Source organism: Xenopus laevis, chromosome 1S (assembly GCF_017654675.1).
Source record: "Xenopus laevis strain J_2021 chromosome 1S, Xenopus_laevis_v10.1, whole genome shotgun sequence".
NCBI classification, from domain to species: Eukaryota; Metazoa; Chordata; class Amphibia; order Anura; family Pipidae; genus Xenopus; species Xenopus laevis.
The window spans coordinates 41,243,021-41,263,314 of record NC_054372.1 but is presented as its reverse complement, the minus strand read 5'-3'; the positions used below and the strand labels follow the sequence as shown (position 1 = coordinate 41,263,314).

The 20,294-nt window shown below is 37.2% G+C and overlaps 1 protein-coding gene across 2 annotated transcripts in view; it reads right to left on the bottom strand.

The window, feature by feature from the left end:
* fstl5.S (follistatin like 5 S homeolog) overlaps positions 1–20,294 on the bottom strand; it is a 251,175-nt gene that overhangs the window by 136,912 nt on the left and 93,969 nt on the right. For both annotated transcript variants that reach the window (XM_041579533.1, XM_041579534.1), the window contains exon 4: positions 161–412. In XM_041579533.1, coding sequence (XP_041435467.1) covers positions 161–412 — 252 coding nt within the window. The remainder of the gene's footprint in view (positions 1–160; positions 413–20,294) is intronic.

Below are 20,294 nucleotides of genomic sequence, written 5' to 3'. Positions count from 1 at the left end.
GATGAAAATTTGCACAAAAAAAGGTGAGGGGACAGAGGCGGGCCTAGGGGTGCCCACTATGTAAATCCGACCCTGACCATGACTCCTGCATGCAGAAAGAATGAAGTGAGATAGATGCTGACATTAGAAATATATAAACGAAATAATACAAAAAATGTACCTTTAAAAAAGCAGTCTTCATTGTGAACCATGAAGATCTTCTGCCTTTTTAGGCAAGCTGCTCTATGTACTTCACAGTGATTTTGATAAAATTCTCCATCAGAACCACAGACAGGTTTGAAATGAGGCTTGCAGTGTTCCATACATGTGCACTCTGCTTGTCCAGTCTCCCTGTTAACCACACAGTGCTTCCCAAGTCCGCAGTATCTATTTTCACAAGTTCCAAAATGTCTTTCTTCGTGGCCGAAGAACCCTTCATGAGATTAAAAAAGAAGCATGTTACAAAACGGAGATAATGAAAACACATTTTAAAATAACCAGTTTTTCAACATTATAGAGTGCATTAGCAAGTAATATATGAAGATGGATCAGATATGGTGCAAAAGATAATAACAATAAAAATGTATTTCTTTAATTATAACAACTAGTTGCAAATATTATAAAGTTCATTTTTATGTCATTTATTATTTTCAGTATGTACAACCTGTTAATGTACCCTATACAGTATTGAACATGTTGTGCTATTTATGCAAAGCAGAATGTTTTTTCCCATTCTGGGCTCAAAAATATTTCTTTATGGGAATTTGTGTTAATTTGTTAATATTTAAGTGCAGTTTTTTGTTTGATTCTACACAAAATGTGTGATTTACACTAAAATGAACTCTTTACGTATATACCTTGCCCTGCCAAGGGGCAGTGATGACCCTCATCAAAAAGAGACATATCTTATAAATAGAAAAAGTCAGATATGATTATTATTTCTCTGCGCTGTGCCGCAGATGCAGCAATATTTAATGGAAGGCCAAAGTTCTAAGGCTTGTCAGTGTAGCAGGCTTCTAAGAAAACCCTGCAGGCAGTGCTGTCCAAATGTTTCTGCTTTTTGAACTTATTTATTTCATACACTACATATTTAGGGGCAGCATTGGCATCCTACACCATTATTTTATACCACCTCAGGCCAAGAATAACATATTCAAGTCAAAATAAATATTCCAGCATATGAATCTATATAAAACGGCATAATAAGTGGTGATGGTGAACACCATTTTCCACAGTATTTTACACTGGACTTGTGTGATTCAAACAAATATTACTTTTATGTAAACCTAAAAGTAATATACAGCTTTATATAAAGGCTAGACAGCTCCTGGCAGAAACCTTGGAAGCACCACACAAAGACCCCAAGCCTCTAAATAGACTCTGCTTCTATAAGGAAATTCTTGGCAATATTATTTGGCCTATTAGTCTGTACATCTCCGTTTACTTCTTTTAAAATGTTATGCTGCCTTTTGAATATCACAAAAGCTCTAAGATAATGCCTGGGGCAGCATCTAAGAGCGATTTATGTAGATATTTACAGAATGTTCATTGCTGTATTGTTTCTTTTTGTGTCAAATCTACAGTAGCAATGCATTCAACAGATCAAGCAATAATGAAAAGGCAGTAACGTACCAATTTATTTTAACACAGTGCTACAGAGCTAATTTCAGACTTGACATACTTATACGCTCTACTGGAAAAGCTTCATTAAAAATGTATACACTACACCTGTTTCAAACTAGGATTTTCTTTTGCTTGAAAAATAAATGATGGGAATCCTTTATCAATTAAATGGCATAATTCAAATTTTGCAAAAACAAATGTACTTTATGTTGACTATAAGACCATTTTTATATATACAGCAATTATCTGTATACTTCTCAATATATTGTAATCTTCCTTTTAAACCAAAAATATATGATACCAAATGTGAATCTTACTGCACTTACAAGAGCACAGTACTATAGAGCCTCAACACTGTTTAAATATTTTTTTGTATAGTATCAGAATGGGGTCTGTGCTCTCTATCCAGCAAGATGTTATTCCTGGTTTAGACAGCACTACAGATTTTGATTATAAACATAGCAATGACTTGTGCCTGTTTGAGAACTAGCCCCCTTCCAAACACCAGCAGTTTGAAAGCTTAGGGAAATACCAGGAAAATTTATTTTTGTCACCCCTGGAAAACAGCGGGTGCTGCCGTCTGAGGTACGTTGAGGTGACACAGCACCCCTGGCTGGACAGTGTGCAGGCTTTGTGATCTAATTTTGATGGAAGGCAAAAGTCAAACATCTTTTGTGCATTTTTTTTTAAAAAATGAGGGAAAGTCCTTTGTAGCATATCAGAGGTCATAGGGAAGATACAAAATATATATTTACTTTTTAACCAGGTATCTTACCGGCATGGGGATATAATTGTTTTAAGCCTCAGACACATGTGGAGTTTCACCGCACGTTTTTGGGGTGGTCCGCACCATGGTTTTTAAAAAAAGACAACAGCCACATAAATAGGCTTAGCGGTCTCAAGCTTAGGCAATGGCACATGGTGCTATCGTATTTAAGCGGCGGGCAGATTTTTTTAAAAAACTGCAATGCAGACCACGCCAAAAATCTGTATGTGTGTCCATACCCTTAGTCATAACTAAGCTCTGGATGTATGTATTTAACATCCTGCTGGGATCGGAACCCACACCTCCAGTTTGCCACAATGTCTTCAGACAGACTCATGGTGCTAAAATGTGTTATCCTTTAGTCTCCAAGCAGGCATAATCATTCTAGCTGTTGCTAATCTTTCCACAGGTTAACTATCAGCCTACCTATAAAATCCCCAGCTCTGAGCTCACCCCATCGCCTGTTGTCGTTCAAGTTAGCTTGCTCCTGGATGCTAGGGTTGCCTCCTGTCCGGTTTTGACACGGACAGCCCAGTTTTTGGAAGGGCTGTCTGGATCAAACTGCCTGCCCGGTGTTCTAAATTAGGAAAACCAGGCAGGATTCTCTGATACTGATGTGGTGATGGGCCAATAACTGCCAAGTCGTAGCTCACCACCAATGTCACTGACCTACCTCCGCAACTACCACCCCTCCTGGAGTTAGCAGAGGGGATATGTGGCAACCTTACTGGGTGCCCTGCTTCCAGTCTGTTCTTGTTTTTGAGTTTGCCTTACAATTCTAAGATTGTTATCTGGTTCTGACCCAGCAATTTCTTTGTCTAGCTGTACCAGCCCCTACTCTGATATTGCCTTCCCTGTGGAAGTACTTGTGCAGTATCACCTGACAGTATGAATAGATGAGAGCCAACCCAGAAGCTAAATATGGCTGTTATAGACTGGAATCCATTCACTCCCCTTTGTGTTTGCCCTATGTGACAATGTAAGAATAACTTTATTTACAAAGTGTTACTAGGATACACAGCACTGACTGCACTGTACTATTTTAAAATACATAAAAGAACCTACAGGGAAGACAAACATAAGTAACCATTAAGTAGAAAGTATCTGCCCCTTAGAGCTTACTACTCTCTAACTTTTAGACAGTGGAATAGTGGTGGATGATATTTAATATATTGGGGTAAGTCATCAAGGCCTACAGCAAGCTGAGCTGCAGCATGGAACAAATATTTTCTTAAAAGAATTTAGTAAATTGCACACTAAAGCTCTTTACTCACAGATGTTTCAACATGAGTTTGCCGTGCTCTGCATTTTTATGTGTTCCACTGTACAACAGAATTGTTACCATGTGATGAAACACACAAGGATGCAGTGCAAACATAAGTTACAATCTAGGGAGTACTCACAGGAATGCAAGTATTTGCTACCTACCCTGAAGCAGCAGCTAATCCCAATGTTCTCTCTGCATGCTGCGGCTTTTCAAACTATTCTTGCGGAAAACAATTTTTGCAATGTAATATAATTACATAAAGCACTGTATAGCGCCATGGTCATTGTCCATATTCATTTAGAGCCGTGCCTAATAGCTTTCTAACAGCCTGCTGTTAAACAGACAAGACATATTATAGCATGCACATTTTGTATTTACACATAATTAACCTTGATAGGTAGAAAATATTTAAGGAGATTGCCTTATTTGACTGTCTGCTAATGTAACTTTCCCTGCATGCAGTGAACTGAAAGAACAAGAGTCACCTGACAGTAATTATGTATGGTTATTATAAAATGTGCCCAGACTGTAGTTAAACATGATCCTAATGTCAAGGTATAATGGTATAAAATCTACAACATGCACTCCTAATTATGTGCATTCAAGACCACCTAGTCCTTATATATATATATATATATATATATATATATATATATATATATTCCATGTATTCACTACTCTATAGTGTCAGCTTATCAAAAGCACTTTAACGAAGAACAAATCATAGCAAGCAGGAGAGATTCCACTGACATCACCCTGAGCTGTGTTACATTACACAAAATAGGTTGGTGTGCATTGATTGAAACATTCTAATTTAACTAAGCATAATTAGTCTATAATTCCTTATTTTTTCCAGTCAACCTTGCAAAATGGAGTGGGACACTTCTACACTGTACAAAGTACTTATGTCGGATTAGTCAACATCTACTGGCTTTTGATTATATTTTTAAGAAAAAGAAAATTCCATAAATAAGAACAGTGAAGTCAAATATATTTTTATATTTGAAGCTTGATAATATATGGGTGCAAATATTTAGATACAGTATGTACTGAGCTCAAATGCAGCTTTGTCATTGATGTTGTCCTCTCCCAGGTATAACAGGTCGGTGGGTGTCAAACAATCACATCACTCATCTTTGGTTCACATCCTGCCAGATTAGGCAAAAAGCTGTTTATTTGTGTTTGGTGGTCTCTCAAAATGAGTAGATCTTTTCATGTTGTCCAGCTTTGAACTACAGGCTTCTACATCATTAGCTGCCATGTTCACATGCAACATATCTCATTACATCTCTTCAAGTAATAAGTTCAAGAAACTCAATGTCCATTCTAACAAATATTAATCAATAGCAATCTTCTGGGTACTCTCAGATACAACAAAGGTTAAATATTCTTCAGCAGTCACTGTCCAAAAAGCACAGATTGAACACATATTTCTTTTTAATGATGTGTAGCAGGGCAGGGAATAGTGTACTTTCATGGTACAGTATGTAATTATTTCTCTATCACTGGGGAGATTGTTTCCTGTACAAATACGGAAACCAGAATGCCCCATACTACAGGAAGGCCATTTTACATCGACTCCATTTTAAATAATAACAAAAATAACAAAACATAATGATACTTGATATAAACAATCCTTATTGATGGGAAAACAATGCTACTGGGTTTATGTATGGGGTTATTTATTCAAGTCCAAATGGCAAAAACTCGATACAAGTTTTTTTTTTTAACTATAAAATCCGAATTTTTAGTGGGAAAAAAAACAGAATTTTTCGAGATTTTTATACCCCGAGGATGCAAAAAGTCCTATAGAAGTCAATGGCAGAGGTCCTACGGTATTTGCAATTTGAAAATATTATGGTCAGCGCTGGTTTTCGTACGATAATCTGAACATTTCTTTCGATTTTACAAATGACAATCCAAAAAAGTTGCGGTTTTCATGCGACAATCCGAGAAAGTTGCGTTTTTTTCCCAATCCAATTTTTCTGTTTTTTTTTATGATAAATACGAGTAAATCGTGGATTCTAGTTTGGTCAGACTTTTTTTTATTTAAAACATGAGAAAAATTTGAATTTTGATAAATAACCCCCTTAATGTTTAAATACATTTTTAGAAGACTTAAGGAATGGAGATCCAAATTACAGAACAACCCCTTATCCAGAAAACACCAAGTCCTGAACATTCTGGATAACGGGTCCCATACTTGTACCTTAATTATCAATTCAAACCAAATCTCTGTTCTCTGCCTCCTACACAAATAGTGATGGGCGAATTTATTCGCAAGGGGCGAATTTGACGACATTGACGTAAACAATGATGGCAACAATTTAGACGCCGGGATGATTATCGGATGCCCATTGAGGCCGACATCAAAATCGGCGTTTCGCCAGGAAATTCTCAAATTTCGTGGCGAAGCAAAATGGGACAAATTCGCCCATCACTCTACACAAAGACCCACACACATTAATATGTACAACACAGGGATGTTCATTATAAACTTAAAAAATATGAAAACCTTTCCACACTTTACAAAAGCAGCAACATTTTGGAAATAGAGAATGTGTACTTTTTACGCTTAGTCAAAAGCATCAGATTCATTTAGATTCATTAAGAAATACAAGCATAACAACAATGAAAGTATAGTAATAGGTAGGATGGCAAACAACACTTAACCAGCTGTTTCCACTTAGAAAACGCATTCTGTACTAATAAAAAGTAAATCGAATATCTGGTTTAGAAGATGAGAAGGCCACCCTTTGAGGAGTTTAAGAATTGGGAAGCTAAACACTTAAATATTAAGGAAAACATTTTTCAAAGTATACTATTATTGATTCTACCCCTAGGCATATGCATACATTTAATATGCTAATAACCACAGGTGGGCTCTGCTGCTGAATACATACACATCTTGCACAATTGTCTATAACACCATACTACATATTCCGAATACATCTTTATTTCTAATATCAATTAAAGACAGAGACAATTAAGAGATAAAGAGGAATAAGCATTTCTTAACCAGGTAAGCCACTGCATTTGAGTGTTGTTGGCAAAAATAAGAAAATGCATTTGATGTGTAGCAAATACTAGTAGGTGTAAATTGTACTTATCGGACATTATGGGAAGGTTTGGCACCATTCCCCCGATTGTGTGCTAGGACTTTTTCCTCGCAGTTGAGCTCTCTGTAATGTTAAAATAGTATCTTGTACTTGACCCAAACTAACATATTATTAATCCTTATTGGAGGCAAAACAAGCCTATTGGGTTTAATTAATGTTTAAATGATTTTTTAGTAGACTTATGGTAGGAAGATCTAAATTAAGGAAAAATCTATTATCCGGAAAACCCCAGATACCGAGCATTCTGGATAACAGGTCCCATACCTGTACATGTTCTTAAAAGCATAGTTTTTATGTGTTTACATTTGGTTTTAAAATTTTGTAAAAGTTTGCTGTATTTGACCAGTTTAACCCTGATGAGGTTTCTATGGTAACCCACAAAAAGTAAAAATTATGAAAATATCTGATATGCCAGATCATTTCTTTGTTTATTTGAAGTAGATAGCTAGGAACTGACATTGAGAATCCATCATTGTCAAAAAAAAGTTTGTTTTGTTATCAGGATGAACAGCCTGCTTTGAACTGAATGTACCTGAACGTTTGCTTGTTATCCTACAGTAAAATTAACCTAGATTGCCTGACCCCAATGACATGAACTGGGATGCAACACTTGGTCTATCTGGTCTTCATATTAAAATATAAAACATGAAGGGTACAAATGCTTAGCAGGAATCTGATATAAATACAGGTATTGAGAATGCTTTGGACCTGGGGATTTATTTCCATTATTTGGATCTTAATTCTACTAGAAAATCATTCAAACATTAATTAAACCCAACAGGCTTGTCTTGCCTCCAATACGGATTAATTATATATTAGTTTGGGTCAAGTATAAGGTACTGTTTTATTATTGCAGAGAAAAAGGAAATAATTTTAAAAATGGATAAAATTGAGTCTATGACAGACAACCTTTCTGTAATTTGGAGCTTTCCGGATAACACTCCTGGCAGAAGTCATTAAACTGCCCTTTGCCTCAATGCCAACTTTAAGGGATACTGTCATGGGAAAATCCATTTCTCAAAGGAGCAAATAGATTTTTTTATATTCAATTTTGAAATCTGACATGGGGCTAGACATACTGTCAATTTCCCAGCTGCCCCAAGGCATGTGACTTGTGCTTTTATAAACTTCAATCACTCTTTATGGCTGTACTGCAAGTTAGAGTGATATCACCCCCTCCCTTTTTCCCCCCCCAGCAGCCAAACAAAAGAACAATGGGATGGTAACCAGATAACAGCTCCCTAACACAAGATAACAGCTCCCTGGTAGATCTAAGAACAACACTCAATAGTAAAAACCCATGTCCCACTGAGACACATTCAGTTACATTGAGAAGTCACATGACTGGGGGCAGCAGGGAAATTGACAAAATGTCTAGCCCCATGTCAGATTTTAAAATTGAATATAAAAAAAATCTGTTTGCCCTTTTGAGGAATGGATTTCAGTGCAGAATTCTGCTGGAGCAGCACTATTTACTGATTCATTTTGAAAAAATTTTTTTCCCATGACAGTATCCCTTTAAGGGAATGCATTTTCCATATTCTATAGGTTCTTAGCTGATTACAAACCTGAGAAATTGCAATTGTTAGAACAGTTACTTTCTCTCTTTACCATTAGCAATTTTGCTTACAGGATGGAAATGAATATAGCTGCCTGTATAATAGCAGCGATAAAGAAGAGTTATTTATATTTATATATTTTTGAAACCCATTACAGTAAAATGACTTTCATGGCTGAGAAATTAAATGTATACCTAACCAATAGACAACAAATAGAGAACACACACCTACACAATTTATTCTAAGAAAGAGCTACAAAACGAGTGGCTGTCATTACTCCCTATAGGTCTTTTTACCCTACAGGTACGAAAGTCAGATCTTTGCTGTCTCACAATTCTCTAGCCTAGGGAAAGGTTCCAGAAAATAAGTTTTGCTTTCAAATAATAGTAATAAAAAAAAAATGTGAAAGGTATATTGAAGTCTGTGCTATGGCTTTTAGCTACACTAAAAGAAATTCCAAAGTACAAATGCAAGCCATTATGTTTTGAAGAAAAGATCCATTATAGACCATATTTTAAGTATTTTTAGTATTGTTCCACATTGAAAAGAAGCTCATATTACTAAAACTGAGCACTGTGTTTATGTGTATACATATATATATATATATATATATATATATATATATATATATATATATATATATATATATATATATATATATATATATATATATAATTAATATAGATTTTGCCAGATTTCATTCTATGGTACACTGAAATCCCCATTTCAGCAGTGCTTCGGTTTTATTGGCAATATATCACTTTCTTTCCTTCATATCACAAATCATCAAAATTTTTCCCCTTTCTCTTTTTCACTCGCTCTCTTTTGCTTTTTCTTTTTACTATTCCTTAGTAATACTGTATAGTGCACATTATTGTCCTGTTTACTACGTAATGGTGTAATATAAAAAATATATGTAACAGTAATATTCTTAAAATCGTTTAGCCTGCGTTGTTATAACAGTGGTGATGTTACAAATAAGAAGGCGTTTGTGTATTTCTGTTTATTTGAGTGTATACTTTATATGCTGGATTTGGGGGGTTGTTAATTTACTGAGTAAATTACAAGGAGGATTCTCTCCATGGCCAAGATGAGGGGCCCATTTACTTAGCTCGAGTGAAGGAATAGTGGAAAAAAAACTTAGAATTTCGAATATTTTTATTTGGCAACTTCAACAATCGAATGGTCTACTTCGACTACGACTTCGACTTTGAATCGAACGATTCGAACTAAAAACCGTTCGACTATTCGACCATTCAATAGTCTAAGTACTGTCTCTTTAAAAAAAAACTTTGACCCCCTAGTTCGCCACCTAAAAGCTACCGAAGTTCATGTTAGCCTATGGGGAAGGTCCCCATAGGATTTCTAATGTTTTTTAGGTTGAAGAAAAATCGTTCGATCAATGGATTAAAATCCTTCGAATTCGATATTCGAAGTCGAAGGATTTCAATTTGGCAGTCGAATATCGAGGGTTAATTAACCCTCGATAATCGACCTTAAGTAAATTTGCCCCTGAGTGTTGTGTGTTGATGTAGAATATAAAAATCGAAGTTTAGATCACATATTGTTTGCAGTCTTCTATGAATTAGTTAAGTTTTAAATGAACCCTTAATTAAAAGGGCATTATACACCTTTTTCAACATTGATTCAATTAGTAAAAAAAGACCAGCAACACTGGGGTTTTTTTTTCGTGATCAAGGTATAGCCTTGTTGCCAAAAAAACTCAGTTTTAGAAATGGGTATTCTAAAACTGTGCCTTATTTTATCCCTTTAACAAATTTTTTTTTGTCACCATGCCTACTGAGCAAATGGAGCAGTTTTGGATTGTTGGGATATTCTCAGAGCAGTACCATTGATGTCTAAACTTCCCAAGCTGTCTAGCAGTTTCTCACTCTTAGAGCTGACAACCTCAAATACTATTAATGTATTTGATAGAACATTTTCTTTATTAAAGACTGTCATAGCTTCTGTTAGCTGGCCAATGACAAATGTGTATAGCAATATTTTTACTAGTTAGTTCCACACTTTGCTCCTACTAAATGGTCACATTTTCTTTCCAGTACGCTGAAGGGAAAATAAAGTATGAAAAACCTTCCACTTTTACCAATTTATTTTTTATCTGAAAAAGAGTTTGCTATAATGATGCTTGCTGGTTATTTTTCATAATAATGAATTTAGTTTTATATATTCCTTTCCAAAATAACTGAACACATCAATTATTTGTCAAAAGCTACATAGTTTATGTAATTCTGCACTTAACAGTTTAATTTTTCTACTGCACAGTCAGCATAGTAATGTTATCTGGCACATTTTACTAGTGATCTATAGTAATATAACAATAAAATCATTTGAACACAACTTTATATTTACAAGAGACTTATGGTCCAAAATCTGACTATTATCATTACTAATGCCATTTCCTTCTATGGAAGCATCCTTTGATTCCTTTTCCATAGAGATATATCAAAATAAACAAATAATATACTGTATACACTCTATACACAAAGTACTAGAAGCCCCAATATCAAACTTTTCTCACAGTTAGAACAAGAGTTTCAGATAAACCATACATCTTTATATAAATACTAGACATTAAGCCCGTTAAATTAACGGGCACTAGAACATATGTCGTCACATACCTCCCAACATTTCAGAATGGGTAACATTAGTAGGCAGGGCCCCCTTTGTAGCACTGGTGGCCAGGGGGTTAATGCTGGTGCCCAGGGGGTGTTAACATTGGTGGCCAGGGGGTGTTAACATTGGTGGCCAGGGGGGTGTTAACATTGGTGGCTAGGGGGGTTAACATTGGTGGCCAGGGGGGTTAACATTGGTGGCCAGGGGGGTTAACATTGGTGGCCAGGGGGGGTTAACATTGGTGGCCAGGGGGGTTAACATTGGTGGCCAGGGGGGTTAACATTGGTGGCCAGGGGGGTTAACATTGGTGGCCAGGGGGGTGTTAACATTGGTGGCCAGGAGGGTGTTAACATTGGTGGCCAGGGGGGTTAACATTGGTGGCCAGGGGGGGTTAACATTGGTGGCCAGGGGGGTGTTAACATTGGTGGCCAGGGGGGTTAACATTGGTGGCCGGGGGTTGTTAACATTGGTGGCCAGGGGGGTTAACATTGGTGGCCAGGGGGGGTTAACATTGGTGGCCAGGGGGTGTTAACATTGGTGGCCAGGGGGGTGTTAAATTTGGTGGCCAGAGGGGTTAACATTGGTGGCCAGGGGGGATAACATTGGTGGCCAGGGGGCATTGGTGGCCAGGGGGGGTTAACATTGGTGGCCAGGGGGGTGTTAACATTGGTGGCCAGGGGGTGTTAACATTGGTGGCCAGGGGGGTTGACATTGGTGGCCAGGGGGGTTAACATTGGTGGCCAGGGGGGGTTAACATTGGTGGCCAGTGGGACTTACCTGTCAAGTTTGCCAGGGCCCTTTCACGCAGTTTCTCCTTAGTGATGTCTTCTTCCTCGGCGGTGGCTTCTTCTTCTCCTTTGGCAGTGGTGAATACTCTCTTCAGACAGTGGTGGATCCTCTCTTCAGACACCGGTGGTGGATCCTCTCTTCAGACGCCGGCGGTGGATCCTCTCTTCAGACGCCGGCGGTGGATCCTCTCTTCAGACGCCGGCGGTGGATCCTCTCTTCAGACGCCGGCGGTGGATCCTCTCTTCAGGCGGCGGTGGTGGATCCTCTCTTCAGACGCCGGCGGTGGATCCTCTCTTCAGGCAGCGGTGGATCCTCTCTTCAGGCAGCGGTGGATCCTCTTCAGCCGGCGGTGGATCCTCTTCAGGCGGCGGTGGATCCTCTCTTCAGGCGGCGGTGGATCCTCTTCAGCCGGCGGTAGATCCTCTCTTCAGGCGGTGGTGGATCCTCTCTTCAGATGCCGGCAGTGGATCCTCTCTTCAGGCGGCAGTGGATCCTCTCTTCAGGCAGCGGTGGATGCTCTTCAGGTGGCAGGCGGCAGATCCTCTCTTCGGACAGGTAATTCCAGCAGCTAACGGTCCGTGGGGCAAATGCGCAGTAGCGCAATTCCACGGACACAGGGACTGGACGCAGAGACACTTGAAGATTATTATATAGGATATACAAGTAAGGCACTTCATGAACATATACAACACAACAACATACAGTAAAAGTCAAACCCCATTTCAATCTAAGATTCTCCATAAAAAAATACCCTAAAGCATGTATTACATGCACCAACTGCTTAGCAAAGCATCACTTGATCATTTGAATGTCCATTCAACAAAGTTAAAACATTCCTTGCTAATGAATTTACTACTCAATAATGGAAAACAACCATGGAGGTGCCATACAAACACACCTTCTTCACGGAGGGTACCTTACTCCAGATAGACTATAGAAAATATAGCACCCTGCCCAAGAGAAAGATCCTGGAGGAAATTTGTGCAACTGGGCAATGCCCATACTAGTTCTCGAAATAACAATGATTACCTTGTCACCACAGCAACTATTCTACTTGGAATTCTGGATATGGATACTCTCAAGAAATAGCTCACGTTATACACCAAATAATATTTGAAAGCTCCCTAGCAACTGCAACAAACCCAACCACCAATCATAAAACAATTAATAGGGGAAATCAACTTAAGCGCCGAAAACTAGTTAATGGATGCAAAGTTACAAGGCTCAAAGCACACAAAAACCTATCAAGCCCTGACAACCATGACACTACTTCTCCAGTTCTGACTCTCCTTCATCTTCTTCTTATCCCTTATCTATTTTGTCCTTCAGAAAGTTGCCTTTATTATACCCAAACACACAAACTTGTGGATTTCCTTACAGAAGCCTACATTTCTAGTTATATAACATTTAGTGGGGTATAAGTTCAAAATAAGATCCACCACATTTTTACACAGAATTTCTTCACCAACTGTGTTCTATTAAATTTAGTGGGTTTTTGGAGTTCTGAGGTGATATTACATAACAGAGGCACTATGTTAATTCACAAGTAGGGGCCCATTTACTTAGTTCGAGTGAAGGAATAAAAGAAAAAAAACTTTTTAAATTTTTTTTTGGCTATTTCGACCATCGAAAAATGGTGAAAAATCTGATGGTGTCTGACGACTTTTTTTTCTCATTCAAATACAATGGGGCAAATTTACTTACCTTTGAAGTTGCGCCAGCGTTGGCTTTGCCGCACTTTTCCGCACTTCTCCAGGCATAGATTCGCCAGGGCTGCGCAAATTCACAAAGATCCGAAGTTGCTCACAAGTTAGCGATCGTTTGTGAAGTTGCGCTAGCGATGTTATGATCAGCAGTTCGAAGTTACGCTATTGATCGAAAATTTGCATATGGTGCCAAGTTAAAGTACAATGGACGTATATGTAGCAGCAAATACATTACACTACACAAGCCTGGGAAAGCTTCATAAAATAAATTAGAGTTGTTATTTTGCCCTATACATGTGCCCACTGTATAGTTTAGGTGCCATATGTTAAGAAATGTAGGGGGGAAGGAGGGTACCCCCAAAAAAATGTACAATCTCTTTCAGCCTATCACCCTTAAAAAAGTAAAAGACGCCAGCCTTTTTTGGGACTTTTTTAAAGCAAGTCCTATTTACTCTATTGCACTTCGCCTGGTCTGAAGTGGCGAAGTAAAGTCTGGCGCAAGAGGTAACATTCCCGAAAATCCGCAACTTAGTGAATAAGCGTACTTACGTCCCTTCTCCAGCGCGCAAATTCGCCTGGCGTAAGGGTGAGAAGTAGCGTTAGAGTAGGTCCACTTCGCTAGCGAATTTATGCCAGCACCCGTTAGTAAAATCGGCCAAGTGGCAAAATGACGTACCGCTGGCAAATTTGTGCTAGCGTTAGCCACTTCGCCAATTTGCCAATGACTGTTGGAAGTAGCTGTATGAACAAATTACACAAACTGATCTAATCCAACTTTACATTCTAGCTATAGGGGGATCAGATATTGTAGTTTCCTACAAATCATGCCCTTTTGTGTGTTGTTGTGTTGCATGAAATTTTACTATTAAATGGCGGCCTATGCAATTACATATGACTTATAGGATGCATGTTGTTGATACAAAACCATCCTACAAAATCTCCTGTATAGTTTAGCCCTTAGTTCACAGCTAAGTTCCATAAAAAATATAAAAACACCAGTAGATATTTTTAATGAGAGAGAGAAACAACCATTCTTTGATAAAGATACAAATAGCCATTTTAAGAGCAATTCCAGAAATAAGTCAAAAAGTAAAAGCAACTTAAGCAGCATTGAAAATAAAATTGAAGGCAAAATCTTCAAAACTCCTTTGCCATAAACATCTGCTGTTTAATAATATTTAAGTTTTGTATTTAATGTGTGTGCAGGCATAAACGACAATGGGATGTTAATATATCAGCAGGGACAGTCTTAGCATATTCATACATTAAATGTCAGATACTGTTTGCATCTTGTTTCTCACATAAGTGCTATGAAACTAGAAAAAGTATTGCACATTAATGTAATGTAATTGCCAAGTATGCTGATATAAACACATAAAAAAGATTTTTCCACTAGAGTAACTTAAAATTACAGAAAAGGAAAGTGTAGTTTATATTTTTTATATTTGACTTTTATGAGCCTACAAATACAGCAAACTAAGCATTTTTTACAGTTAAAATCTTATCCTGTCTTCCTAAGCCTAATATAATTCCTTTTATTCCATGTTCTACCTTCTCCTCATCAAAAATACTATTAATCTATAATTTTTCTTTCTTATTAAAATGCCATACACCTTTTACCCTTCTTAAACTCCCCCTCTCCTATCTCTTTCACAGTTGCCTTTTTTTTGCTCTTCATCCCTTTTTACCCTTTTTCTTAACTAATTACATTCCTCACTCTTTCGTACATATTTTATTTTTTCCCACAATTTATTTTTTATCTCATTCTCTCTCTCTCTCTCTCTCTCTCTCTCTCTCTCTCTCTCGCTCCGTCTGTCTGTCTGTCTCTCTCTCTCTCTCTCCATTTTTTGTAAATGAAAATATATCAAACTCTGAATACAAAAATCACGGAAAAAAAATTTTGACAAAAAATTCAGATTTTTTCAGAATTTATTATACCCTGGGGTTGAAAAAAGTCAGAATCCGAAAATGCACCATCTCCTAGCTGTCGGGGTCTTGTAGAAGTTAATGGCAAAGGTCCCATTTCAATATCGGTCTGATGAGTTTCGGACAAAAATATGATTTTATAGTGTATATATTTTATAGTATATATATATATATATACACACTATATATATATATATATATATATATATCTTCACTACTTCTAATATATATATATATATACACTAAGGGGCAGATTAATCAGGCGTCAAATTCCGAATAAATAAAACTTTATTAAAAAAAAAACAACATTTTTTTTGGGGTGAATAGGCCATTTTCATTAGAATTCTAATCGTATGTATCGAAGTAACATTGTATTCGATCTAATTCAACTCAAAGTTTTTCCTAAAGTCCACCAATTGACTACAAATAGGAGTTCTAGGAGGTTCCCCATAGGCTAAAACAGTAATTTGGCAGGTTTTAGATGGCGAATGGTCGAAGCCGAATTTTTAAAGAGACAGTACATATTCCAATTTCCATACTTTTTATTTAAATTTGAATCCAATTTGGACTATTCCCTAGAGGAAGTAAACATAAAATAGCTCGAAATTCTATTTTTTTAATTGAAATTTTCACTTCAATCCTTGATAAATCTGCCCCCAATTGTAGATTTTAGTATCACAATTGTCTTTGATATTTTCCTTGTTCAAGAAATCAAGAATATGGCATTACAACATCATAACAACATCACCTGCAGGGCATTCCACCACCTCACTGCCTTCACCTTGAAGAACCACCTACACTGCTTCAAATATATATATTAATATCCTTCTTAAAGGAACAGTTCAGTGTGAAAATAAAAACTGTGTAAATAGATACTGTGCAAAAAAAAATGTTTTCTTATATAGTTAGTTAGCCAAAAATGTAATGTATAAAGGCTGGAGTGACTGGATGTGTAACATAATAGCTAGAACACTATTTCCTCAGCATTCAGCTCAGATTCAAATGCAACATATATGACCCATGTGGCCCCCCTCAAGTCTCTCATTGATTACTGCCTGGTAACCAGGGTAACCAGTCAGTGTAAACCAGGAGAGCAGAAAAGCAGGAAGTAGTGTTCTGACTGATATATTAGACATCCAATCACTCCAGCCTTTATACATTACATTTTTGCCTAACTAACTATATTAGAAACATTTTTTATTTTGCACAGCCTATCTATTTACCCAGTTTTTATTTTTACACTGAACAATTCCTTTAAGGATTGGAGCCTAAAACAGCACTGCATACTCAAGGTAAGACCTTACCAGAAACCTAAAAAGAGGTAAAATTATATTGTCATCCCTTGAGTTTATGCCCTTTTCTATGCAAGACAGTTCATTGTGTACTATAGTAACCACTGAATGCCACTGCCTGGAATTAGACAACTTGTTATCAACAAAAATCACTCTTCCTTCCCAAATAAGGATACACTGCTTTTAAGTGTATAACTTTTATCAACACTGAACCTCATTTACCTGTTTGCTGTCCAGTTTTCAGATTTAGTTAAATCTCTCTTCAAAGAAACAGCATCCTGCAAAAATGTTATAGCCCAATATTGTTAAATTTAACTAGTAACCTTCTATATGGTACAGTATTAAATGCTTTAGCAATGTCTAAGTAGATAACATCCGCTGCCATCTCAGAGTCAAGGTTTCTGCTCACCGCCTCATAAAAGGTAATTACATTTTTTTGTCATGATCTGTTACGCATAAAACCATGTTAGTACAAACCCATAGGATTGTGATATGCAATCTAGTCAAGTATCTTATGCTTTATTACCCCTTCCAAAAGCTTTCCAACCGTTGATGTCAGACTAAAAGGCCTATAGCTTTCAGGCTGAGAACGGGATACTTTTTGAAGCACCACATTAGCAACACCTCATAGATTTCACAGGCACCATCTCATGCAGCTAACTACTGTAAGTGAGTATGTGCAGATGAAACCAATACAGATCTTGTTTTAACTGTGCATGCTCCTTGTTTGTATTCATGTTAGCATGGAGTTAGTTTGCATTCAGGGGCAAACATTCAGTACTGTGTGTGAAACATATGACTGAACGCACATAATGCGATACACGCTTGCAATGACATGCAAACACACATACACACCCTGTATCTACCCCATGGTAAATTATCTCCAGAGAAATGATGGCAAATCATTACTCCCTTTAATGAGCAATGACAAACAGCAGTATGTAATGGCATTAGAAGGGAGCAGTTGACAGAATCAATTTCCTATGCAATATATCTGCATATTGGTACATTATAATTTTTAGAATACACCAATTATTCAAATACAATTTACAGGAGTTGATATAAATATCCTTGTTGTTCATGCATTATATATAAAGTAAGAGTAATGAATGGTGGTTATTTAAAAGGGATGCCTACTTAAAAATGCTGGTTTACTGTTTAAGCTTCTGTCATTTCCAAAGCAGCTCTATAGATTTATCTGAAAAAATTATCAGCTATCACTTTTTACTTTGCTTTAACCTTTCATGTAGTAAAGGACAATTATAACAACATTTGCCTGCAATATTTGGTTTACTATGTTTTGTCAGCTGGATTCATATTAACCTATTTATATAAAGAGGCTTATCAATCCTAGGCTGCGCACAACCTCGGAGATGTGCTTCAGCCATGTGGAACATTGTTAATGACCTTTTGTCAAATGTGCTGAATAACATAATTATCAACTTATCATGTTCATGGGGTGTATGTTTTCTCAGCTGCAAGAACACTCTGCGGCTTCCGATATCCTATCGCCAGATCATCAGAACAACCTGTAAGAAATCTTTGACATGTATCTCTTTTATTGATGCATTGATGTTAAACTCAATAAAGAGAAGATTAAAAAAAAAAAAGAAATCTGAACTATTAAATAAAACTGAACAAACAGAAATAACCAAGGTCAGTGCAGGCCATGCCACTATAATAATGCTTACTTTCAAATGTTAGAGAGATGGTCATTTCCTGATTAAGCCAAATAGTGTGAGTCCTATTGTTTTTGTAATACCAAACAGCACGTTCCTACTCATACTGTATAGATAAGACAAATACAGTGCAATCTCAATTTTACATGCCCTTATTTTAAGTTTTCCCTCATTTTACATTACCAAGTTGGATTGAAGCTAATCCTCTACCACTACTGCCAACACAAAATGATGTGCTTTGTTATCTGGAAGAGAACGAATCTCATGTAGGCATCTATATTGTTATAATCTGCAGAGCTACAGAGCAGTCTACTTCAAGACACAGTGGGGCTAAACTTTGTGCAGGGCAGATTGGTGTGCACAGTGAATATATTTGCCCCGCACATGGTTATATTTATAAAGCTGGATAAGTGCAAACAGAATTGCAAATTTCTTGTCCATAAATGCTTTTTAAATTTGGCAAAAATAGCAAATTGTAAATATTTATGCGCACACTCTGGTTTGAATTACGCCATTACATTTAAGTTACTGTCAACGTGATTTTCGCTCACAACAACCTCACTTATGCAAACACCCATCTCATTTGTGAGCCATTTGTGAAACTTTTTGAGCAATGCGAATTCGCAAAAAATAGAAAGACAGGCACATCGGTGAAATATTTTAGCATTCAGGAAAAACAACCATTTGCGAATAAATATGCGATGGGCAAACTTTATAAATGACTCCCATGGGGTCATTTATGACCACCAGTGCAGTTGCAGTAACGCAAATTTCCCTACAGTAAATTGAGCAAAATATCCCATTCATTAAGGGTACTTAAAAGGTGCTCCTTGCACTTCTGTTTTGTTGCACCCTCAGTCATTCCTGTCTCCTGGTCAAAAACTAGAACACTGTACTGGATTACTTCAGCGCACTGCCAAATTTTAAATGCAATGGTGCTTCTTTCCTCTAAGACTTCACCGCAAGTCTTCAGTATAAACGTAACCAGTAGAATGAGGAGAGCAATCCAAGACAGAATATCTGCTACAATGTAATTTATTAGCAGCTACAAAACACTGCATGTTTCGGGCCTCAAACGCCCTTTATCAAGTGTGAACAGTTGAACCTACTAATGGAGCTACTTCTTTTTTGAATCAGGGTTCCCACAGCGGCCTTCATCATGGTAACAGTGCAATTGCTCTGAAATATTAGGGTGCATAGGTCACTCACATGCAAAATTCAATAAATGATAGTGACCGGGCTTCTGCACAATTGAGTCCGTCTCACATTGAGGTGTGAGCACAATTATATTATTTTTAACACATCAACCACACACTGCATTAGGTGCATCTTCCCCTAGGATAGCAATGATGCTGGAATCATAGCATGTGGCTTGAAACAGAAGCTTGGAATGAGAGCTAATGTACCAAGTTAAATGTTCCTGTCTGATGATATTCACTGTGTTCTTCACTGAACCCATTTCTCTCCCATTTCTCACTCATTCGACTCTAGTAACCCCCACTCCAGCCTTTTTAAGTTATGAGCCGGTGCAAACAAATGTTATTTTATTATCCAGAATGTTTGGAACCTGTTATCCAGAATGCTCGGGACCTGGGGTTTATGGATTTTTCTGTAATCTAGATCTTCATACCCTAAGTCTACAAGAAAATCATGTAAACATTAAATAAACCAAATAGGCTGGTTTTGCTTCCAATAAGGAATAATTATATTTTAGTTTGGATCAAGTATCAGGTACTGTTTTATTATTACAGAGAAAAAGTAAAAATAAAATTATGCCTTTCCATAATTCGGAGCTTTCTGGATAACGGTTTTCCGCATAACAGACCCCATACCTGTACTATATTTTTGTATTTTACACAAATCCTTTTCTTTTTCATACTTCCCCAACTATCCCACATACCACTGCCCTCAGGTGATGTCAGTGGATATGACATCATGCTAAAATACACATGTGC